This window comes from Pagrus pagrus, assembly GCF_965226575.1.
Source record: "Pagrus pagrus genome assembly, chromosome: 8".
NCBI lineage: Eukaryota > Metazoa > Chordata > Actinopteri > Spariformes > Sparidae > Pagrus > Pagrus pagrus.
The window spans coordinates 17,080,810-17,103,345 of NC_140192.1; the positions used below are offsets into that span (position 1 = coordinate 17,080,810).

Consider the following 22,536-nt stretch of genomic DNA (forward strand, 5'->3'; position numbering starts at 1 on the left):
TTGACACTAGAAAGGTGGCAGGGTCCGCCACATATAAACAAAGTATAACAGTAGGAAATTGTGTTGTCCTTTAAGGTCAGTTTGTTAATTCAGTTTATTCAGTCATGAAAACAAAGACAGTTCATTTATTTAGTTTGTTTAGGCATTAAAAAAAATAGTAAATGAAGATCTTTCTCTTCTGATTAAAGTTTACGTTATCGGTTAACGGCAGAAAAATTAATTCTAGCCAATAAATAGAACCGATAATACAACTGACTCAACAAGTACCGCATTTACAGTACACACATTATGTGGCGGTATGCATCTTTAAACACAAAGAAGAAGAAGAACAACAACAACAATGCTGTGGTCGCGGCACCTGAGTAGAGCCACGTAATGTAGACATGAGCCACACATGTACCCTCAGGGGTGCATAAACTACAGGTTACGAACTTATTCAAAGTTAGTTAAATAAGTTATATTTCAGTTATTAATCAACCATGAGAAGCAGGTAATTATCAGTTATCGATATCGGCTGAAAAGATTCATATCGTGCATCCCGTAGTAAAAATGTTGTCATTAATGAGATATTAGAGCATCAAACATGCATTTTAGGTGAATGAGATACATTCTTGAAATAACATCGTGAAAAAATACAACTTGTATGTAAGCTAGTGTGTGATGCAGGCATTTTCTACCCAGAAGTTATTGTAAATAAACATTGTGGTTGTTTCTATAACACTTGGATGACACACATGAATAGGTTTTCTTAATGAAAACAGGCCCCAATATAAAATTATATTTTGTTTAATAGCAGGTAGCTCCAAACCAAGTCCTTTGTATTTGTTAATAGACTCAAACCATCTGCATTTCTCTCTGGCAGGAACCTCGTACATGTGTTAATATGCATTACAATGACATGAAAATATGCTGAGAATTCTGCCTGTCTATTTTAGAAGCTTGAAAGTTAAACCATGAGCTCAAATCTTAGGCATTTAAGTGGGACTGCGTGTAGGAAACAGAGAGACACACTAACACTGACCTGATGAGAAACTGTCCATCAACGGCAGCTGGTCTCTAAGGATACAAATCAAAAAAACACAAACTCCTGGATTTAATCTTAGATGGCAGAGAGGAGACGAGACTGTTTGTGGGCCGAAGACAAGGTGAGAAGGTACAGGGGCTGAGGCCTGGACGCCTCTGGAAGACATGTGCACTGCTCTAAGTAGGAGAGATGCCGTCCAGTATTTACTCAGGTGGAATAATACACAGCCAAAGCAGTCCAGTGTGTAGTGATAAAACAAAGAAGATTCTGAAGAATGTGCTCCATATGTTGCTAAGAGCGGAGAAGCATTAGCTGAATTCCCAGATTGGGTATCAATGTTTTGACCATAAATGGATTCCTTCATCACTCATGGGGCTACCTTGTTAGCCAAAATGATTACCTAGTGAACCTTGGTAGGGCTTGAAGAATATACACATAGCTAAGTGTGAAGGAGTTTGCACACTAAGGCGAAATTTTTCTGAGAGTATTAAACAGACTGATAACTAGAGCTGCAGAAAGGCTTCATGATCTACTTTAGGAGGGTGGTTGTCCAGTTTGATAGATTCCTGTAGGCTGGAAGCTCGCATTACTTTAATCCACTTGATCCTGAACAGCAGCCAACAGATACTTGGCTACACTGCACGTCACCTTGTGGAATTATCATCTTTAAAATGTTGTGGTAAAACAGACCTTTCCTGCATTACTTGAATAGTTGAGATTTAAATTTACAAATTGAGGACTCCAGGTCAGTTGATGATTTGTGCATTCACCTACTAAAGATCAGTCAAAATGTATACTCATACATAAATGTCTCAATATGACCTTTCCTAGAACAACATGACCCGATATGAATGCTGGGGAGTACCAGCGACCTGACCTTTGTAGTCATGTGGCTGATGTTGTGAAACAGTCGCTAGATAGGTTTAGGCACCAAAATTACGTGGCAAGTTTTAGGAAAAGGTCATAGCCTGGGTTGAAATAAGTACACGACTAAAACAACTTAAGTTATATATGTGATGTAAGTTAAGTATGTCACATATAAGTTGAATATGTCAACCGTGACTATCTGTGTGTGTTTGACACATCCATCCACCCAGACCACCTTCCAGACCGGACTTCGTTGGTCTCTGTACTATGTTACCTGACTTCCTTCTTGCAACCCAATCGCCAGAATAAAGGCTGGCAAAGCACCTTTCTGCAAAACCAAAGATAAGTTTGACATTGTTCTCTTGTCACAATGCATTGCTTATGCTCTGGTTAGGTTTAGGCACAAAAATAGCTCGGTTGGGGTTATAAAAAGATCATGTTTTAGCTTTAATTACCTGTTTTGGCCACCAGAAATATCGCTAGAGATGTCCTGAGGTCTCGTTAAAACCACCTGGTTTTGTCACCACAAACACCACCACAGATGTCTCGACTCCCAGTCATACATATCCAGTTGTTTCACATGTAATGTAAACACGATATGATACATTTTGTAACCAATTAACTACTAACATTTTATCCTGGTGACTGGGCTGCCTTCTTTACACCTGACAGTATGACAACCACCACTAGGGGTAGTTGCCTCACAATACACATAAATATGGGTTATAGTAAGCTGCTCGCACAGACAACCTTTACAAACGTGGTTTTGGTGAGGATGGGCTGGATCTGTTATATACAGTATATCCTCTTCTTTAAAATGGATACAGTAGTTACTCTGCACCTGTAGCATCAGTTGAGTCACACAGTTTAAATTCAGACTGTGAGTAACCCTTGGCTTCCCTCCCTGACAGAAGGCCAGGAAGAAGATGGGTCCAGACACAAACTGGAGAGATCTAATCACTGTTTTGGCGCAAAATCCAAAAAGATGATGTAATCAGGATGGGACGCAGAGGAAATGTAAACAAAGGCGGCGATGTATGACTACATCGATATATTTTGTTTCTCTAGAATGTGCTGCTGTAAATGAATCTGAGGAATACTTTAATAGACTGAGGGCATCTATTTTTATCTAAGATGTTTTTTGTTGTGCACTTTCATCCATAATTGTTGATTTAAAGGTGTTTAAGTGACTATATTTCAGAGTGTAGCAGGTTTCTCATAGAACCTGTTATACAAAGTGTTGATTTTGAGCCTAAGGAGTCGAAAAAACACCGCCTGCACATGGCAGGTGCACATTCCTCCAGGGACAAGCCAGAAACCCTTAGGTAGTATTTAACACAGATGTTCAATCCTCCCCAGCATGAAACAAGCACAAGCACCCTGTGTCTTCTAATACATGGATGGGAGTTGGAGTGAAAACATGCTAAGGTTCATGAGACCATGAAAAGTGCAAATGAAAGGAATGCAAAAGATATGGCTGTAAATAATGATTGATTACAGCAATGGATGATTTCAGCTTCACAGTATTAAATATCTCGGACAGAGAGAAGACGATGACCTTGATATGTCAAACGAAAATGTTCAGGCCAAACTTGACTCTGCAAAGTAGTTTTGACTGCATATTATAGACCTTCTGCTACATTCAAGGTTTTAAAATGACTAAACCTGGATTAGTAAATGTCTCAGATGATTTATGAATGACACAGAAAATCTGCTTCCCTTTACCCTACTGCTACTACTATTAACGAATAATGGTTGTTTATTGGTGGGTTCTTTGTTTATTCATTTTATTTGTTTATTTGCCCCAAAACAGCAGGAATATTTAACTGTACATTAGCCCTAAGCTAGTGGGAAACGGCACACATCGAGTGAGTGTGTGTGTCAGTGTGTTTAAATTCACGTCAACTCTCACTAAATTCAGCACTCACCAGAGACTCCTGTTGAGTGCTGGTTTACTTTCGTGAAGTTAAGTACATTTCCCCTCCTGCTCCAGCCAGCAGTCAATATTACAGTACATAAACACCCATCAATGGAGGTCACCTACGCAAATAACTGCTGCAGTCAGATTGATAAACACGAGTGAAAATTAATCCACTTTTTAATCCCAACAGTTCATAATTATCTCTGAGCTCTCCTCCCGTCGGTAAAGGGCTCCAGATCAGGGCAGAAACCGCTGTGCATCTGGGTGTTTATTCCTCCAGAAGGTCTGGCTCTGCACCTGACTCTCTACTCCACAGCTAGCCAGCTCTGAGCAGCTGCAGTGACTGTGCCATCCTGCTTTGCCCAGCTTTCCCTATACATCAATCGATTCATCCACCTTTAATACAATTCAATATGTACTTTGAAGGATTTATTTCCACCACACAATATGACCTTAGAGATTCAAAAATGTCTGACTTCAACAGATTTTCCCGGTAAAAAAAATTGAATTACCAGATAACTGAAACCCTGCTTCAGTCGCCTACCAAATAGCACAATGACATATAGTAAATCCCAATTTTGGCTTTAAAATGGTGTATAATGTGCATAAAAGATAACAGTTTGTAATATACATTGGAAAAGTATCCAGTATTTGGACCGACATTACTTCAAAACAGAGGCTTTGGTAAGACCCAGGTTGCAGGTTGTTAAGTTGCTCCAATGGAAAAGCACCACATGCATGTGAGTTCGTGTGTATCTACACTCTTTGTTGCCTGTGATTTAAGAGCTATTAATCCAACATGAAGCACAAGAGACCACCTTAATACCAAAAGAAAATAAAGTAATCCCCTCAATAATCTGCCTTCCAATGAATCTTCAACTGTGTCCAAAATAAGAGCTCTTACAGACTGGTGACAAAGAGCAGTCGTAGTTTATCCAGACTCCCAGATGGCCTCCACTTAATGTAAGACTTCCTTTGATACCAAGTAGAGAGCTTAATATGATTCCCTATCTTCCCAGTGGCAAATCAAGCTGATGGATGTTTTGATGGTGATGGTCCACAGCTCAAATGTGTTCACAATGCATTTGGGAAAGAAAAAATCCACTAAATGCACTGAGTTAAAAAAAAACAATCCCAAGAGATTAGATTAAGTGTATCCGTTTTCATTTGCTCTGAAAATGGTCCAGGGGCCACATTTTTGGGGCGATCTCTCTGGACAATAGCAGCTGTTCACAGGAGGGAGGGGTGCAGAAGAAATCATCATAGTGGGGCTCATCCAGGCTTTCAGTGGCAGAAGAGTGAGGAGTGTAGTGCCACTTGCATCCTGAGACACGTCTGGTATATTATGTGATGTTTGATTTCATGGGTAAACAAACCTTTCATCCACCCTGAACCGGCTTCCAAATGGCCCACAGCATGTTCTCACTGGATTTGTCTTTTGCAACTTCAACCGTGACTAATTATGCTTTCATTCAAGGAAATATTGCATGTCAGAGCTTTGCTATTGATATCAGCTGCGTTGCTCAGAGGAAACTTTGCCTCAATAATATTGATTCAGATTGTTTTCAGTTTATTATAATTTCTCAATTAAGATTGATAAAGAGCTCTTAAAGACAATTGTACTGTATATAACATGAGAGTGGGCTAATCTGCTTTTTCCTCATTCCTTTACAAATCCCTCAGTGGCAGATATGGTGCACTTAGAGACAGGGCACAGCTGCCATGTTGGCTGCCTGGACTAACATAACACATAATGATTTGGCTATCCATTTTCTTTTTATAGACTAAGACCCTAGCCATGAAATTCACATCTTGTAATTGGCCAAAAGTAATATTTCGCAATTACTCGAATGGGTTTTCCCTCAAGATCTGCAACTGTGAGAAAGTGCAGTCCAAGTATTACGGTTTAAAGCTCACAGGAGAAGCGGTCACATGAATCAAGAGCCAAAATAACACAACAACAGGGCTGGTTTTGTGTCATTTAGGGTCTAATCATGTAGGTTCTTCTGCCTGCATCAAATGAAAAAATCCTCGGACTAAAGAAAGAAAAAAGATGCTGATTAGATGATTCTCAAATATCACAATGGTCTCTGGACAAAAAGTCCTTTTTGTCCACTTGATAGATGGTTGCAAACTGCTGGGGCCTTATCCCCACCTCTCCACAACTCTGTGACACCATTCAAGTCAAGGTCATATGATAGCCCTGCAGGACTCTTTCCTTTCTAAAGGCTGTCCACCTTCGTCCTGCTGCTTTGAAATCAAACTTGCCATTGTTATTTTTACTGCCCATGACAAGGACAAAGGGACTGGGCAGCAGGGACACACACACAGCTTGTAATGCAATAGGGCTGGGAATTCCTCTTTAATTTCAATGCTATACTTGATCTCTGGGCTGCATGACTGACCACCTTATTATCTATAGCGACAGGAGCTTATCAATACAGAACTCGCTGGGTCCACAGACCAAAGACAAACACTTCCTTTATGCAGGATGTCCCCTCTGGGCATGAGACACGCAGCGCAGGCCAACCAGCTAAATTCCACAACTGAAAGGGTGGGAGACTGAAAATCATTTCTAAACAGTCAAATTAGTCGAACAAAACAGCAGAATTAAAGGAGGGGAAGAAAACACTTCTTCTGGAGAGGTTTCTCCAGTGTCTTAATTTTAAAAATCACCATTCAAAATGCAAAATGAAAGTTGGTTCTTGACTTTTATATGAGTTAGAAATCTCTGATGTGAAAAACAGTTTCAAAATATTAAGTTCAGTTTAAATTTGTCCACATTGGTCTACCACTGTCCCTTGGTGAACTACACCAGTGATCATTAATTCTAGTTCAACTTAAATATTTGCTGTCACCAATCAAAACTACTATACATATGCCTACATGTGATTATTTAATACATTTGAAATACAATGCATATGTGTAATACAATGACACAATACTCTTCTTCGTCAATCTAAAATAAGCTAAGTGCTTGAATTGTTGTAAGTTGACAGATGTCTTTTCTTGTCCTGCATAATAATAACCTGTATTTATACTTGGAAAACATGAATAAAGAGGAGGCAAAGGCCATTTCTTCATTATGATAAAAAAGAGTAATTCATCCACTGCATCAACTACATAATTTACCACCCACTGTTCCACCTCCAAGAACATTAATACTATGTGGAAATTTCATAAAGGTTATGGTTTTATGAAGGTTACGTCGGAATTAATATGTAGATAAATTAGGCACAACTTCCACAAACGAAGTGATCCACGAACAGTGCTCAGCAGAATATATATCTGAACCTTGAGGCAAAAGCCAGATATAAAAGAATAATTAGGAAAAGAGTTGCAGAAAAAATTAAATATTAGCTCTTGCTCACACTCACACAACTGGGACTACTAGCTAGACTAGACTAGACAAAGCCTTTGTGTTTTTACCATACCTTTTGTTTATGTTGACGATTTCTAACATTTTTATTACGTTTTCATCATTTTAAGCTATTGTTAAGATTCTCACGTATATCATACATGAATGAGTGCTTTTTCTGAGACTACTGTGTTATGTTTCCTTATATTTTCTTTTCTTCACTACTTACACAACAAACTGACTTCTGTGATAGCCCTGTTGCTTCAGGAATGAGCTGAGAGCAAACAAACTAATTCCTAGCAAGGCACTTGTCGTAACAGGTGCTTTGTTTTAATGAAGTACCCTCTTGTTAAAGAGTGAGTGATGGCTTTACCGATAAAATAAGAAACATATTTATTAGCCTCTTAAGGGTTGTGAATATTTACTTTCAGGGTTCATTGTGTGTTCTTTAGTCATTCAACAATGATTTGTATCTAAATAAAAGAGATTCAACAAAGTCTGATGAAGGTGAAATACATTATCATCATCAATCATCATGTCCGTCATTTAATTTCTTTATAGTACACCCTGCATAGCCATGTTATACAACTGTTGATGAAATGATACCATCTCATGCAATGATTTTAGTCATTAAATGGCAAATGAATGTGGTTTGGTTGGTGGGACACAAATAATAAATCAACTTTGGGTGTATTTTGGTAGTTGTAGTGATCATGCCATATCAATGTGCCATTTTTATTCACCTTCTTCTCTTTAGAGATTCTGGACACTGCTAAACTCAGCTTTAAAATGACATCTGTTGGGTCCACGAAGCACATGTTTGAGACAACTTTTAATCCAACACACTGAATTCAAATTAGGAGTCAAATTTAGGGTGGAAGCTGAACGTTATCACCCAAAATTTTAACGATAGAGGTCCATTGCATCGCAGCCCTACATGTTGTGCCTACCAATGCGCCCAAATTCTCTTCGACGTAGCAGTTCAGTAAAATGTCGCTGCTAGGCATAACAACACAGTCTTCTTGACAAGTTGTATAAAACCTAAATTTTTCTATATAGAATATGATGTCATTGTAGCAGCACTAGTCAAGGCTGAGTGCAGTTTTATATTCAAAATGTTTGTCCTACTTTCTCATGAACTACTGCACTAATATGAAGAAAAAGTAAAATTTGGCACATGTATGATAATCTGTCCCTATATTTATCATAATACATACCTGAAAGAAAGATTTATTATTCTATTTTACTTATCTATTTACTCTATATGCCAAAGGCCCCACTTAAAGTATTGTGTGTATCTCCCCTTTGGCTGAAGAGCCCTACAAATGCCATATAGTCAAGCTTATGCAGGACTGCTTTTATCTGTGCCCATTCATTAGTTTAACATTAATTTGATATGTTGCAATTCCACACTGATACCATCAGAGCCTCTCAACAAACAACAGAAAACAAACAGGGAGCAGGGTGGGCGGTGGCAGCACACCTTCAGTTTCAGATGTGAACCTCTCAACAATGGACACCCTCAGGCATCCTGCGCAGGTGTGACCTGGATTTGATAAAAAACTTAACTTCTTACCCAGTGCAAATAAAGCCAAAGCTGCCCAGGTGCAGCTTTTGTTTGTGTGTGACTTTTGGCAGTGAAGCAGCTTTCGCAACAGGGCCGGGGAAGCAAAAGCACAATGAAGGCAATGCGCTGAAAGCTTTACAAGTTCAGCTGATCAGAGAGATAGTGGAGGGCTCCTTCTACAGACAAAAAACTTATGAGAAAACTAGAAGCAAAGTCATTATTTTAAATGCAAAATAGACTTCACTACCCAGTATTCCTTTGCTTCTATCCTAAAGAGAGGGAAGCGTGCGGGGGTAGGGATCGCTCACAAAGAGAAGATGAGCTCTGTTCATCAAGAGTCATGTCTGCTATCAATCTTTTGTAATGCCATTTGGGGCAGGGCAGAAGAGGCAGAATAACCTGACAAGTGTATTAACTGACAGGTGTAATTTCAACCTGACTTGAAAGGCTGAGCATGACATGAAAGGAGGACAAAAGAGTGACCCCCCTGATGAATGAGACGGAAGATGACAATGAAAATGTCATCCATTTAAAGGAGAGCCAATAACTCAGCTTTAAGTATTTTCTTTTCCTCGTCCATTGTGCACCTGAAATGGATGATTTTCCGTGTCCTAACAGTCCTTCACAACAACGATGAAACCCTTATTGATAAATGAAGTAGATGATACTTGAGACAGTGTCAGCAAACACTGGTTGAGTTTGCAATAATTTAGTCAAATGAAACTATTTAGGCAATTTGTGTTTGTGAGTTAAAAATCCTACTTATCATGTGGATTCGACCATGAAAGACTGGCTGATATGTCTGTTAAATCATTCACGATAGAACGACTTAAATGCCTGAAATAACAATAATGTGCAAACATAAAAAATTATGGAAAAGAGTGAAAAACACATGTAGGAAAAGGACTGCTTTGCATTAGAGTGCAGTAAAAAAGTGCAGATATGAGGACCTGGAACGTGTTAGTGGGACTGATCCTCCGGTTTGAGCAGCGTGGCAGATAGGAGCTTGAGTCATGAGTTTCAAAAAGAAAGCCCACATTCAACTGTGTGAGAGATACCTTACGACAACGCTGGGTGGTCTTATTATTGAACCTTATCAAAGATTAACTCGGGTAATTTGACACTTTCATAAAGAGGATTTAAGGTGCACAGGGAGGAAATCCTAACCGCATCCAACGTCTTCATGCTCATAATTGTTAGCAATTTTTAGCAGATGTCAGTATGAAAAAACAACATCTGTAACATATGTATGAATGCCATATGGATCAATGAATACTAGCAAATTACAATTTGAATATTAAAAAATATACATAAAGTACTGTATGACTTTAAAATATGTATGAATCAAGGTACAACACAGGTTTAACTGTATGTCCACACATGTGCGAATACATCTGTGTAATGTAAATAAACCAATGAGGTCAAGCCTTGTCAAACTGTATAAAGATTACCTGTTACTGAAACAGTTTCAAAGACCAGAGGTATTAAGCGCACAAATGTGGGTTCAATTTTAAACAGAGCGGGGCTCACAGGAAAATAAACACCTTCCCCATCGGATTTTTCAGCAAAGGAAGCTCTTAAGAGATGAAAAATAAGGAGAGGTGGGAAAATATAATGTCAGCAAAACAATGTTGGTAATACACAACACGATATTTTGCTTGTTTTTATTCCGGCTCTCCTTTCTGTAAACAGGACGAGATCTTCTAAATCACTTCATTTTTTCCTTGGAGGTTTCTTTGAAAGGGAAGGGCTGTACTTTTATCTCTCCAATGGCTGAAGTTATGAAGGACTGACAAGGAAGAAGGGGGGCTTTGCATGGTACCGTTTACACAGTGAACATCCAGTGGGAAAACTTCTGGTGTTACTACCTCTACTCCCCTCTGTGCACTATGTGATCTCATAATTGCGAAGCCCACAGGGGCGGGTAAATGGAGGTCAAACTAAAATATTGTTTTGTACTCCAACATCTCGAATATTGATCATTTGAAGTCTATCAACACTAATATAACTCCATGCAGAACAATGCATGTGCTAAGTACAATCCCTGGGACACACTACGCATATACTATAAGTAGACACTGTAGGGCATATTTAACATCTAAACTTGACTTCTAGGACAGATGTGTAACAGTATCACGGCAGTTTGTAGAATTACTATACAATATAATCAATAGGATTAGTGTACATGGACATGGATTAGATTTCTTTTCGTGCCTGCATCACGATCGTTTGACTGACATATATAATACATCTATGAACCATGCTGGAGTCACAAGGAGGTGGGTGGCATACAAAGTCCAGGACTAGCACTAGAATCCAGTCTATGGTTAGGTTTAGGCAACAAAAGCACTTTTGTACAGGTTTTTCGTGAAAAAGTCTTCAAATTGAAGGCTTCACTTTGGTCAAAGTTAGTGAAAGATCATCATTTTAGTTATATATTAATAAAAAAATAGTTCATGAAGGAGCAACAAAATGTAATCTTTAGGTTTCGTTTTCACAAACACGATTTCCACGGTAAATTAAGATTTGAGTGCTGAACCAATATAAACTTTTGATCTCGTGCTCCATCTTACCCTCAATCTGACACAGGACCTATTGATAAATGAACTCCTTCACTTGGACCAGCAACTCTCTTCCAAACCAAATGAGGCATTTTCTGACCATTTTCTGGCAGAGTACCTCAGACTTGAGGAGGAATTTCATTCCAACTGCTTCACACTCTGTTGCAAGCTGCCCCAGTGAGTGCCGGAGGTCTCGGTCTGCTGAAGCCAACCAGACTCTCTCTACTCATCAGCTGCACCTGGAGATTCTGTCCATGAAAACTGCCTGATTTCGGAGAATACGGATACAGCTTTCACTGTCAGTAAACAAGGGCTGGACAGTGAGAAGCAAGAGCCTGCAATAAACTTCTACATTGTCATAAGACTTCTCCTAGTCCGCAAAGCAAATGTAATTAATGGACGAATCTGCATCCACCAGGCAACATGAAAGAGCTGTGGCAACCAAGACAGCTCAACAGTACTCATTGTTGAGAGAGTCGTCTGCACTTCAAGCCAAATCGCATAAATCCCTGCCAACACACCACTGCAAATCATTTACATAACCTCAGTGATATCTGCGAAAGAATTGGGCAAAGGAGTCCTTATCTTAGACGCATTCACTTGCCAACATACTGTGTGTTGACGTCAGCCCAAAAATATCTGGTTGGTACTGCACTACCACCAGCATCAACATACGACTCTGTCCTCATCCCAGATTAGCAAATTAAAAGAACTCAAGGACTAGGACAAGGACTACTGCTTTCAAACTGGACAAGAACAGCGGCCTCCTGAATAAAGTCCCGTCCACCTGCCTATAAAGAGTTGTCGCTCTTTATACTCCTTCTCACTTCCTCCTCTACAGCTGTAATAACTGCTTCAGCCACTAGGGGCCGCCACCTCACAACAAACATAAATATGGGTTGTTATGAGCTGCTCGATGTTTTGAACAAGGACATGCTCACAAAGACACACGTGTACACGTCAGGTCATGCATTAAGTCTGCGTGGACCTTCACAGACAAAAAAACGTCACGCTGATCCTTCTGGACACGGATGTAGAAACTCTAAATTGCTTTAACCACTCTCCATTCAGCTACATGGTTAATGTTTACAATTTCAAGAATATAACATGTTATTGACTTTGATCTGTATTAATACCATTTATCTGTCATTGAAGTAGGAAAGAATCACAAGTGATGGCACTTAATAACTTTAACAATCTAATTTCATGTTAAAAATAAGGCAGAAGTTGATACCAGGAATAATTACACAGTTTTTGTTGTTAAATAAATAAAAATACTGTGCTCTTCGGATTGGTTATTCCCCTTCAGGCTTGTACCCGAACTCTTAACATGAGTTCCCCCCAGTTCAATCTGAAAAGCACACCTAGGACACGGTAGTTTGGTACACAGAGGTTTATAGATGGAAGAGAGGTGGGCAGCTGGCTTTCATGGTATATAGGGAGGGATGGGGCAGGGGGGGCATTTCCAGTCAACTTGACACAGTATGGATTTTGTTCCCATCCTAATGGAATTGCAGAAATATTTGAAGGGAATCCCATTACGTAGCAATTGGAGTGCTGTAATAATGTACTCACAGTCATTTTCCCACTGCGGTTGGCCTCCTCTCGCTCTGCCAGGGCTTTCAGGAAGTTATCTTTGAGTTCTTTTCCTGCACTTGCCAGTGTCCTGGAAAAGACAACACTCGAACGGTTTGAAATGTTGCTCTTAACCTGAAAAAAAAAAGTCACATGAAGCCTTAAAGGTTCTTTATGGAAGCTTTTCACCCTTGAACACGCTGAAGTTTCAGGGTACTCTGGCCCATCTCTGCTCTAACATTAACAATTTAATAATATTACTAATATTCTTTATTAAAGTGGATTGAGTGAAATGTTCGTTATGTTTTATCTACTTTGACATTGTAGAGGAAAGGTATTGTTCCTGATACCTTTCCATGTCTCACTGACTTTCACTAACTTTCAGTTCGTAAGCACATCCTGCTGCACATCCTAATTAAAATGTAGAATTTCTAACATTTTCAAATATGTTTCATTAAATAATGAATATGCACGATTGAACAGAAAGCCAGAATGACATGTCATCGAAAGTCCTGAGGTAGACACAAGCCGGCATGTAGTGTGTCAGCCAAGACTGCGTCACCAAGCTGCCAAGCTCCCACAACACTCCCAAATACTCCAAATACCAACTCTTAAAAGAAATGCTCATAAATATTGTTGATAACTCATATTTTCACCCTGACAGAAATCTGAAAACTGCAAAATTGATAAAGAATTGCAGAATGTCAGAATGTCACAGCTGCCTTTGCTCATTTCAGTATGCAGAGGAATATTAATCATATCAGAGTTTAATGACTTTGTATGATGCTGTGGCAGCTTTTTACACTTCGGCTGGCCTGTTTCCATGGAAACATGGTCTTGGCGCACACTAATGTATCCACACCTGAAACAACATTGGCACTAATATTTGAACAGTTAACACTGCAGTACGAGCAACAGAGCTCTGGCACGCATCCAGAATTGACTCTGCAAAACATTCATCAGATCCGCACCAAGTTAACATCTTAAAGGCAGTAAACAGGTCATTGGTGGCCTTCAGTTGTGGTTAACAAAAGCAGAAAAAGAAAGGCCAGTCGCTAAATCAAGGTTACAGTAGAGTGGTTAACATTAGAACACTGTTTCTGTTGACTTCAGCTATCTGAAACAATAATCTACATTAAATATTCTTGATTTTTTTTTTTGCATGTTTGCTGTGTCCATGAACTTTCTCTTCAAGTCTTTTTTTTCTCTCTTTTTCAAGTATTTTAATCATAACTCAGGGCTGAACTATGTGACCAATGACTTTAACCTCATTTAAATCAACCAACTTGACCAACAATCTACTTTTATTCAGTTAGCTTCATCCACAAAATTAAATTCATCCGATGAAGCTCTGGCATATTTGTAGTCATATCGTGGAGGACCTTTTCCTAACACTACAGGTGTGGGACTAACTGACCTACTTGCTTGAGCTTGGCATTGATGAGCACAAAGTGCTTTATTCAAGAATACTTGGACTAACACATCACAGAAGTACAGCTGGGTATCACTGGCAGTTCTTCAATATTATCACTGGTGATATATTGCCACTTACACTACAACAGTATAGTAGCAAAATAATGTAGTACAGTCTTTCAAAGAGCTACAAACTATTTATTCTTAAAAATATTTAGATATTGAAATTGGAATGTGAAACAAATATTAAAATATTCTAAATAAAAATACATAAATAAAATAAAATCACACAAGCGAAACAATAAATATAATGGACTCTTCAGGTTCTGTTAACAAGAACTGCATGAAAACACACAGGGTATATTGAGGTCAGCAAAAATAATTAGGTCATGTACAATATCAATAAGCTGATAAGACATGCACGATAAGATAACTACGTGATTGTCATGATAGGCCGACCTACAATTCCTTTTCAGTTCAGCACCTGTACAAAAAACTTGTACTTTCAGATACATGTTCTACAAAAACCCTTTTTTAAGTTTAATAAAAGCTGAATTCACACATCTATTTCATAAGAAAGGTGCATAGTAGAGGGAAGAGTAGACCAAAAGTTGCAAGCAAACTCCCCCACACTGTCTAACTTGCAAAAAAGAAATGTATTTCCACGTTCCATACTAGACCTTGATCAGGCAAACCTGATTAAGAACAGCTGAAATTCTGCACAAGACAGCTATACAATAACATTACCTGGATAAAATACAACTTGCAAAATTAGGATTTAAATTGGGAAATATTTGATCAAAGAAAAGATAATTGATACTGAATCTCAGTTTTTGAGACTTGCTGTTATAGACACACTTGCCCTGTACTAAATTAGTCCTGAGGTTAGCCCTAATCCCACACTTCCCGCCAAACACCTGTGAGTTTGAACCAGCAATCGCCTAGCTGTAAATCTGTTTCTTTCATCTTTATGTTACGGTGGAATATTCAGAACTGCTGAATCCACTTCTGTCTGCTTCATCGTCCAAAGAGAAGACAAGTCCAGTTAAATTCTACATTAATGGCTCCTTAAATCCACTTTCCATCCCCAAAGCACTTTAAAAAAGCCACAACAAGCACAGACAAATGCCAAAGCCAATTTCTGCTCTTAGCCTAGCTTAGCATTACAGTAAAAGAGAACAGGATCTGTATGTTTAAATTTACTAGAAGTTGGAAAAGGATTGTAATTTATACTAGTTGTCGGCCTGAGCCCCATAATGAAAGTCTTAGAGGAATCACACAGTGGTAAAAGTGCACAGACAGCACATATTTGGAGGCTGGAAGCTCACTCCATCTTCTGAGTGAGTGAAGGATTGCTGCTGGGTCATGGGGGCCGAGGCCCCAAAGTAAACACAGGTGTTGAGGAGGCAAGTGACTGGGGTTACCCCATCCAGTAGCTAAAGCAACACACACAGTCACGGAGAGTGAATAATACTTGAGCAAAACATATGGACTGCTGCAAGTTTGAGTTTCCCGTCAATTAACAAATTTCTTATCAAGCCTCATTTAGGAGGGATAACAAGAATTTCACTATTAAATGACGGTTATTAGTGGCTAATGACTAGGTATTAAGCTAACTGTGATCTAGCCGTGTGTTTTAAGTGTCTTGTTTTTGGATTGTGGTCAAGGCAGGTGGGCTCTGGAATTGATAGAAAAAAAAGTGAGGAAAGGATGTGAACAGTCATCATTCGGCTCGTTGAAAAGAGGAGCATCTGTCCTACAGATATGAAATCAATTTTGTGCCTGCTGAAAAGGGGGAACCACTACATATAAGCTTCTTGGATACATACTAGCGTTCCTAACTCTGGATTTCAGGCTCGATTCAAATGAATGACTGGGCTGCATTTTATCATGCAGGGCTCAAGTCGGTCTAAACGGAGGTGGTACACAAGTGTATAGTAGAAACTGTTTTGTTTTGGAAGAGACTATCAAACTGTGGTTGTCACTAACGTACAAAGTAATCATGAGGGACTAAAATTTTGTGCAATACAGATCGCTTCAGCAAAAAATATTGCAACACTAAAGCCCAAAATAGAGTATTACTGAGCATGTATCTTAAAATCAATTTCAACACCAAGCTGTAGAAAAAAGATTCTCAGACCTTGTTAAACTAGCAACTAATAACTCAAAACAAACGTATCCTCCAGTCCAAGTCTGCGAGAGAAGCGACAACACCTCCCATCGACTCAGCGGTGTGTCTAGTCAGTCTCATAAATCACTACACAAATTATACCGTATACAATCTGTATATTAAAAATCAATGAATGTACCTCCTAGTTGTCAAGAATCTCCTGTTCTCTGTGCTATAAACTAGAGTTTATGTAACGCTTTGTCCACCTCGGTTGGGGGTGAACAGCTGTTACTGCACAGCAACTATCCTCCAAGTGTGTTTACACATGTATAAACATAGCATGACAGTGAAATGTACTCAGCCATACCAAAACCCAGGGGCCTTCTTCCTGGACAACGAGCCTCCTAAACTGATGTTTTAAACTATTTATTCTCAGTGATATCTACATCATTTAACCCTATCGGACATGTTCTGGATTTCATGGCTTTTGTATAATATCTTTTAGCGTTAATGATTTTACTGTGTAGATTTCAATCAGCAAAGGTCTGACAGTTCTTGCCATCTGTGTGTTGATTTTTCTACAGACCACTACTTCACTTGAAACTGTGAAATCAAGGCTATGGAATGATGACCAGTCAATTCAACAAGTCATCAGCTTTTGAAAAAAAATTATTTTGAATTTTGTTTATATTTACTATGGATTGATACAGATGTTAGAGGGCTTATCAGATAGCTACATTATGTGGTGTTTTAGATCATCACAACAGATTCTCCTTTTGATCTTAATCTTAATCGGACTTTGTCTTAATCTCACAAAGCAGACACATCTGTGTAAAACTTGGTCTACATGTGCCCTCTTGTATGTACTTTCACTGTTTATAAGAGCCTGCAGTTTGTGTGTTTACCAATGAATATGATCACATCTGTCATCTTTGAATTAACCAGCGTGTTATAGACCTACAACAATGATTCATCCCTTTGCTGGACTCAGAGACAATATCATTATCTGTTTGTACAGCTGAAAGGAGGGACTACTGCAGGGAATGGTTAAGAAATCCAATATAGTGTAGCACACAGCCCCGAGCCGCGCCTTTTGTGCAATTTCATCACCCTTGCCAAACAAATTTGATCCGTATCAGGTTGTGCCCTCTTTCACACGTACAAAAATTTACAGCAGCAAATAATCCCCAGCATAATTAATGGAGTGTCATTAAAAAGCTGTTTGAGGTTTGGGGGGGTAGCATTCCTTCTTAATTTGTAGCTTTCTTTTTGCAAATAAATATTCAGCAACTGGTCGAACTGCGTTTTCTGAGTTTTTCATTTCACGACGGTTAACAGATGTCGTGCTTTGAAATAATTTCTTCTTTTATTCTCCGATTAACAGATTGAAGCTTTCATTAGCCTGCAGCTCTCCACGGTATGGCAGATGGGAACTTTCAATAATACAGTGATTTCTTAAGAAACAACACATACTGTACCAGAATATTTTTCCTCAGAGTGCTTGGGAAAATGAATCTTATGGAAAATATTATTTTGGGCCGGTGGACGTCAAGGGAAATTCCACACAGCATGACAATTTACTTTATTTCGGGCTTTTTCTAAAATCCTCTGTCACCTCTGATTACAATGAGCTGAATGTATCAGTTACACATGTGCTACGCATGATATTCTACCTGAGCTTTCTTTGTGTATTGTGGCCACCTTGGCTTTTGGGGGTTGGGGAGGTTGCACATTGTGCATTGCGTGCCTCCGTAGTGGATGTTTTTGAACGTGGATCAAAGGAATCACTGTCGTCTTTTTCATACTGAGCTCTTATTGAAGCATATTAGATGTGTTCCATTTTGGGAACATGCCGGACAACCCCCCTGGATGTCTGTCTGTCTTGCACATGTTAACAGTATGGTTTCCTCCTCATCAGTTCATTAGCTTACATTGTAATGCAAAGCAACACATATGAAATCATTTAAAAGTGTTTTTTCAAATCATTTCGACTGCTGATTGGTGAGGAATGTCCTCAGCAACAAAGTTCTTACATGTCTACCTCTTATTTCTGGTTATATGCTGTTGGAACATCTCAGGAGTTGGAAACTCGACTTTCTTGACCAAAACTTCATTTAAAATCCTTTAAAACAAGCTGGCATAATTAAACTACATACTAGAGAACATGTCCTACAGATTTTACCTCAGGGGGAGATTTGCAGCCCACTTAATCCATCATACACATTCTTTATCTACAGCACTTAGAAGTACAAAGGATACAATGGGAAGAGCTGTATGATGTGGAAACCACTTCCTCCCCTTCATCAGGGGCACAAAGCCACAACGTACTGAGTGTTGATAAAACCATGGGGTGTTCTATCTCATATGATCATGCAACTGAGATCAACTGGGTGCAGAATGTGAGAGGTAAGAATGAACACATCCTCAGTAAGTCTCTGCTGAGGGTCAGACAGTCACTCGGTCCATAGGATGTAAAGAAGAGGAAATTACTCCAGGACCAGTTTTATCTAAAGATGACATGGTGGCCAGAATCAACATCATATACAATAGCTTCCTGAATGTATATATTATTTGGGCCCTTCCTTTGCTCTTGCTGCACATTGTAAGAGAAGTGGGATGTAAGCTGAGTTATCATTTTCCTTCTGGTGGACCTGATGTGGGTCATGACACTATCTGCCAATGCAAAAATTGTACTTTTGCAAGGGATCATTAGGTCTGTTTGATGCTAACAATTTTTATTTTGAGCAAGAAAGCAGTGTGAATAAATACATGACAAGATCATTCAAGAATTACTAGATGCTGTACATTTCGGTACAGCTGGTTAGCATTCTAACTTCAGTGGATAACTGTTATTTATTGACATTCTGTTGATAAATTTAGCTATTTCTCAATAGTTTGACTTTCCATTAACACTTGTTATTTACATGCAATGTGTACATCGACAGTTTATCTGTAGGAAAGAAAAATGCATGCTGATGAACGTCTAAGTGTGGTATCAGAATACTGTCAGATCACGTCTAAACAAAAAGCAGGTGATCTAAACCTTCACTGAGGATTATTTTGTCAAAACAGGTGATATATTTGTGGGTGTCTTATATTTAGCCAGTGAGTGAGGGCATTAATCAGGTCATTAATATGAAATACGGAATGACTTCTAAAATGTGGAAACATCCAGGTCAAATGACAGCTTGTTATTTATTATCTGCTGCACCAGCTGGTCCTAAACTGGTGTGTGTTGATGTATGTGCTGCATGGTGGGATGTGGTGGCGAGCTTAAGCCTGGCAGGATGTGTGGCTCTGGACAGAGCTTGCAGGGGGAGAGCTCCAAACTTACACACCCGTCCAAAATCACAAAGTGCAAGGAAGGCAATTGGCTTGACAGCACATGTAATAGAGACTGCAAAACCTCGTCGCCCGAGGGCCCTCGCCAGAGCAGCAGTCGTGGAGAGTGGCGGGGGTTTTGGCTGGCTAAAAATGAGCTTGGGATCAGCTTTGTGAGGCTTCTCATGTCAGTCACATCCACAATCTTATTTTCGCTAAGCATCTGGAGGCTGGATCCGCGGTGAAATGTATTCACTGTGCGTGTTCGTGGCACTGGTTTTACTTGGCACAGCAAGTGATAGCTCACTTTTAATATAGAGTAGAGAGTTAGAGAGCGGAGAATTCTTGAGGCAGACTGTAAAAACGCAGCAGCACAATGGACAATGAGCATGGCTGTGGTTTGGACTGTGGGGAGATCGCGGGGAGCCTGATGGAAACCTCGCAGGGCTGCCGTGAGCACGCGAGGTCAGGACATATGCTGACATGGACTTCTGGGCTCGAGCCAGAGCCGGAGCAGAGAGGAAGCGGAGGCCTCACGTCTGCTCAGCGGTGCTCCCCTGCTCCTCTTGTTTGTCTCTGACTTCATATCAAATGTTATTCTTGTCTGAGATAAAACGCAACGACCATCAAGACTTCTTACATGTGTCTATTTTTTGCTTGCATTGAACAGAACACAGATTCCAACATCTGGCAAGTTGAAAAGTTCGACTGTTTTGAATTTCTAATAAAAGAGCAAGACACGTCTGTTCTGCTAAAAGTCTACTAGAACACACGAATGAACACAAATGTTAAAGCAGACCTATTAGGCTTTTTTGTTTTTTCCCTTTCCTTCAGTGTTTTATATATGTTCTTGTGCATGTAAAAATTGTAAAAATTTAAAAAGCTCAAAGTCAGCACCAACAAGAGCTCCTCCCTCCCACAGAAAACACTGCTCCTCAAACGCCTCATCAGTAGTCGCGCCTTTAATTCAAATCACACTGCGTCGACATGTCACACATTTGCATAATATATGCTTAGCGGCTAGTTTGGCATTTAAGAAATGATTTAGCAAAGCTGCTCTGTTGTTCGGTGGGGTGCTGGGTCAGGCATGTGTGAGCTGACCAATCAGAGGAGACTGGATATTCGGGAGGGGGGCCTTAAAGAGACAGGAGCTAAAAACAGAGCGCCTCAGACAGAGGGGAAATACAATGCTGTAGTATTGGACAGTATGAGAAAAACTGATGTGCTTTTTTAACACTGAAAACCTATTCTAGTAGCAACATAAAATAAAAATATGAACCTAGAAATGAGCATCATATGTCTCCTTTTACTTTTCTTTTGCAGGGCTGGCGTTTGAAAGCATTTTATCAAATCTGAGCCCAGCAAAAAAAAAATAAAATAAATAAATAAATTAAAAAAACAATAGTGAGATGAAAATAATTCCAGGCGTTATCAGATCAATTTTAGTTCAGCTTTCAGCATTTGAAGCACTAAAGATTGATAATCAAAGTACTAAAACTTGCTACATATTTGCTAGTTAAGTAACAAATACCTGAATGAAATGACATCACTCTTGTAAAAACAGGATTGGGATAAAACTCTGCTTAACAAATTCAGGTATTTAACCAACTTGAAATCGGATCCAAAATTCCAACCGACTCCCAGAACCCAACCGTGTTCTTTTGCAACTATTTGTTGATTCTGACTGCCCGCTCAGCCTCCCCCTAACCAAACAACCACGCAACTGACTAAGCATCCCATTCATTCAAGTTTCCTTTTTCAATCACGTATTGAATTTCACTTATGTCTGATGAGAGCACCGGCTCTTTTGTTTGGTCTTTTTTGTGATGTGCTGGCAAAGCCACCCCCACCTCCTCCCCTTTCACAGCCAAGCTGTCAGGAGGAGCGTGTTGTCCTTAAAAATGAGACAGGGCAACAACGGGGCAACATCTGATTAGCATTCACAGCACTGTCTCCACTCCCTTGGTATTTTATTACCACAGGTGCAGGGGCATTCATTGATCAGATGCACGCTACAGGCGAGGTTAGCCCTTAATTGAAAACAGCTCTATTTATACACCTGCAGGCACTAAAGGTCTCCAAGAGAGCACAGGGAGGTTGAAAAGAAGAGAAAGGAAGGGGAAAAAAACACAGCGCAGTGACAGAGCAGTGAAAAAAGACATGCCTTGGGAGACATAGGTTAAGGCCTACAGGGAAGGCAAAAGGCATTCCCAAAACAGCATGGCTGCCCAGCGCCTTGAGAGGATAAGTATGCAGGTGCAAAGGTCTTTAGGGAAGTACAATGATTAGCATTTGTTGAAAAGAGGCACAAATAAATGCAAATCCAAATGCATGGTCTGTCCTAACATCACTTTTTTTCTTTAAACTTTAAACTACATTTAGTTTGTTTACCGTACAGCTGCCAGTTTTTGCAGCCCCGCTCTTCCTCCACAACACTGTACTGATTGTGCTCGGCCACTTTGCAGGTGGTACATTGCATCCTGGGCCTTGTGTTTTCACAATGTGACCGTAACAGGAGGTCAGGGGGTCAGTTTGGTGGAAGTCCAATCAGAAAACCACAGAGGAAAGAGCAATCTGCATTTTGACAGAGAGGGGGACACGGCTCAAACTTGCCACTTTGATGGAAAAAGTCTGCTGCTGTCAAATTTCCCAGTGTGGGAAAACAATGGGAGCTGTTAAAGGGTAACTCCACCAACTTTACACATTGATGTGTATTTACAGGTCTTGGGGAGCACTAATGCAGGTGTATTAAATTGGTGGAGTTACCCAAGTTAATTACTTCTAAACTAAAAAAATAAAAAATGAATGTCAGTTTATAC

The 22,536-nt window shown here is 39.6% G+C and overlaps 1 protein-coding gene across 1 annotated transcript in view; it reads right to left on the minus strand.

Annotated features, from left to right (window-relative positions):
• Nucleotides 1-22,536, minus strand: part of cfap299 (cilia and flagella associated protein 299) — a 77,028-nt gene that overhangs the window by 48,224 nt on the left and 6,268 nt on the right. The window contains exon 3 of the mRNA XM_084360639.1: nt 12,874-12,964. Within this exon, the coding sequence (XP_084216765.1) occupies nt 12,874-12,964 (91 nt within the window). The remainder of the gene's footprint in view (nt 1-12,873; nt 12,965-22,536) is intronic.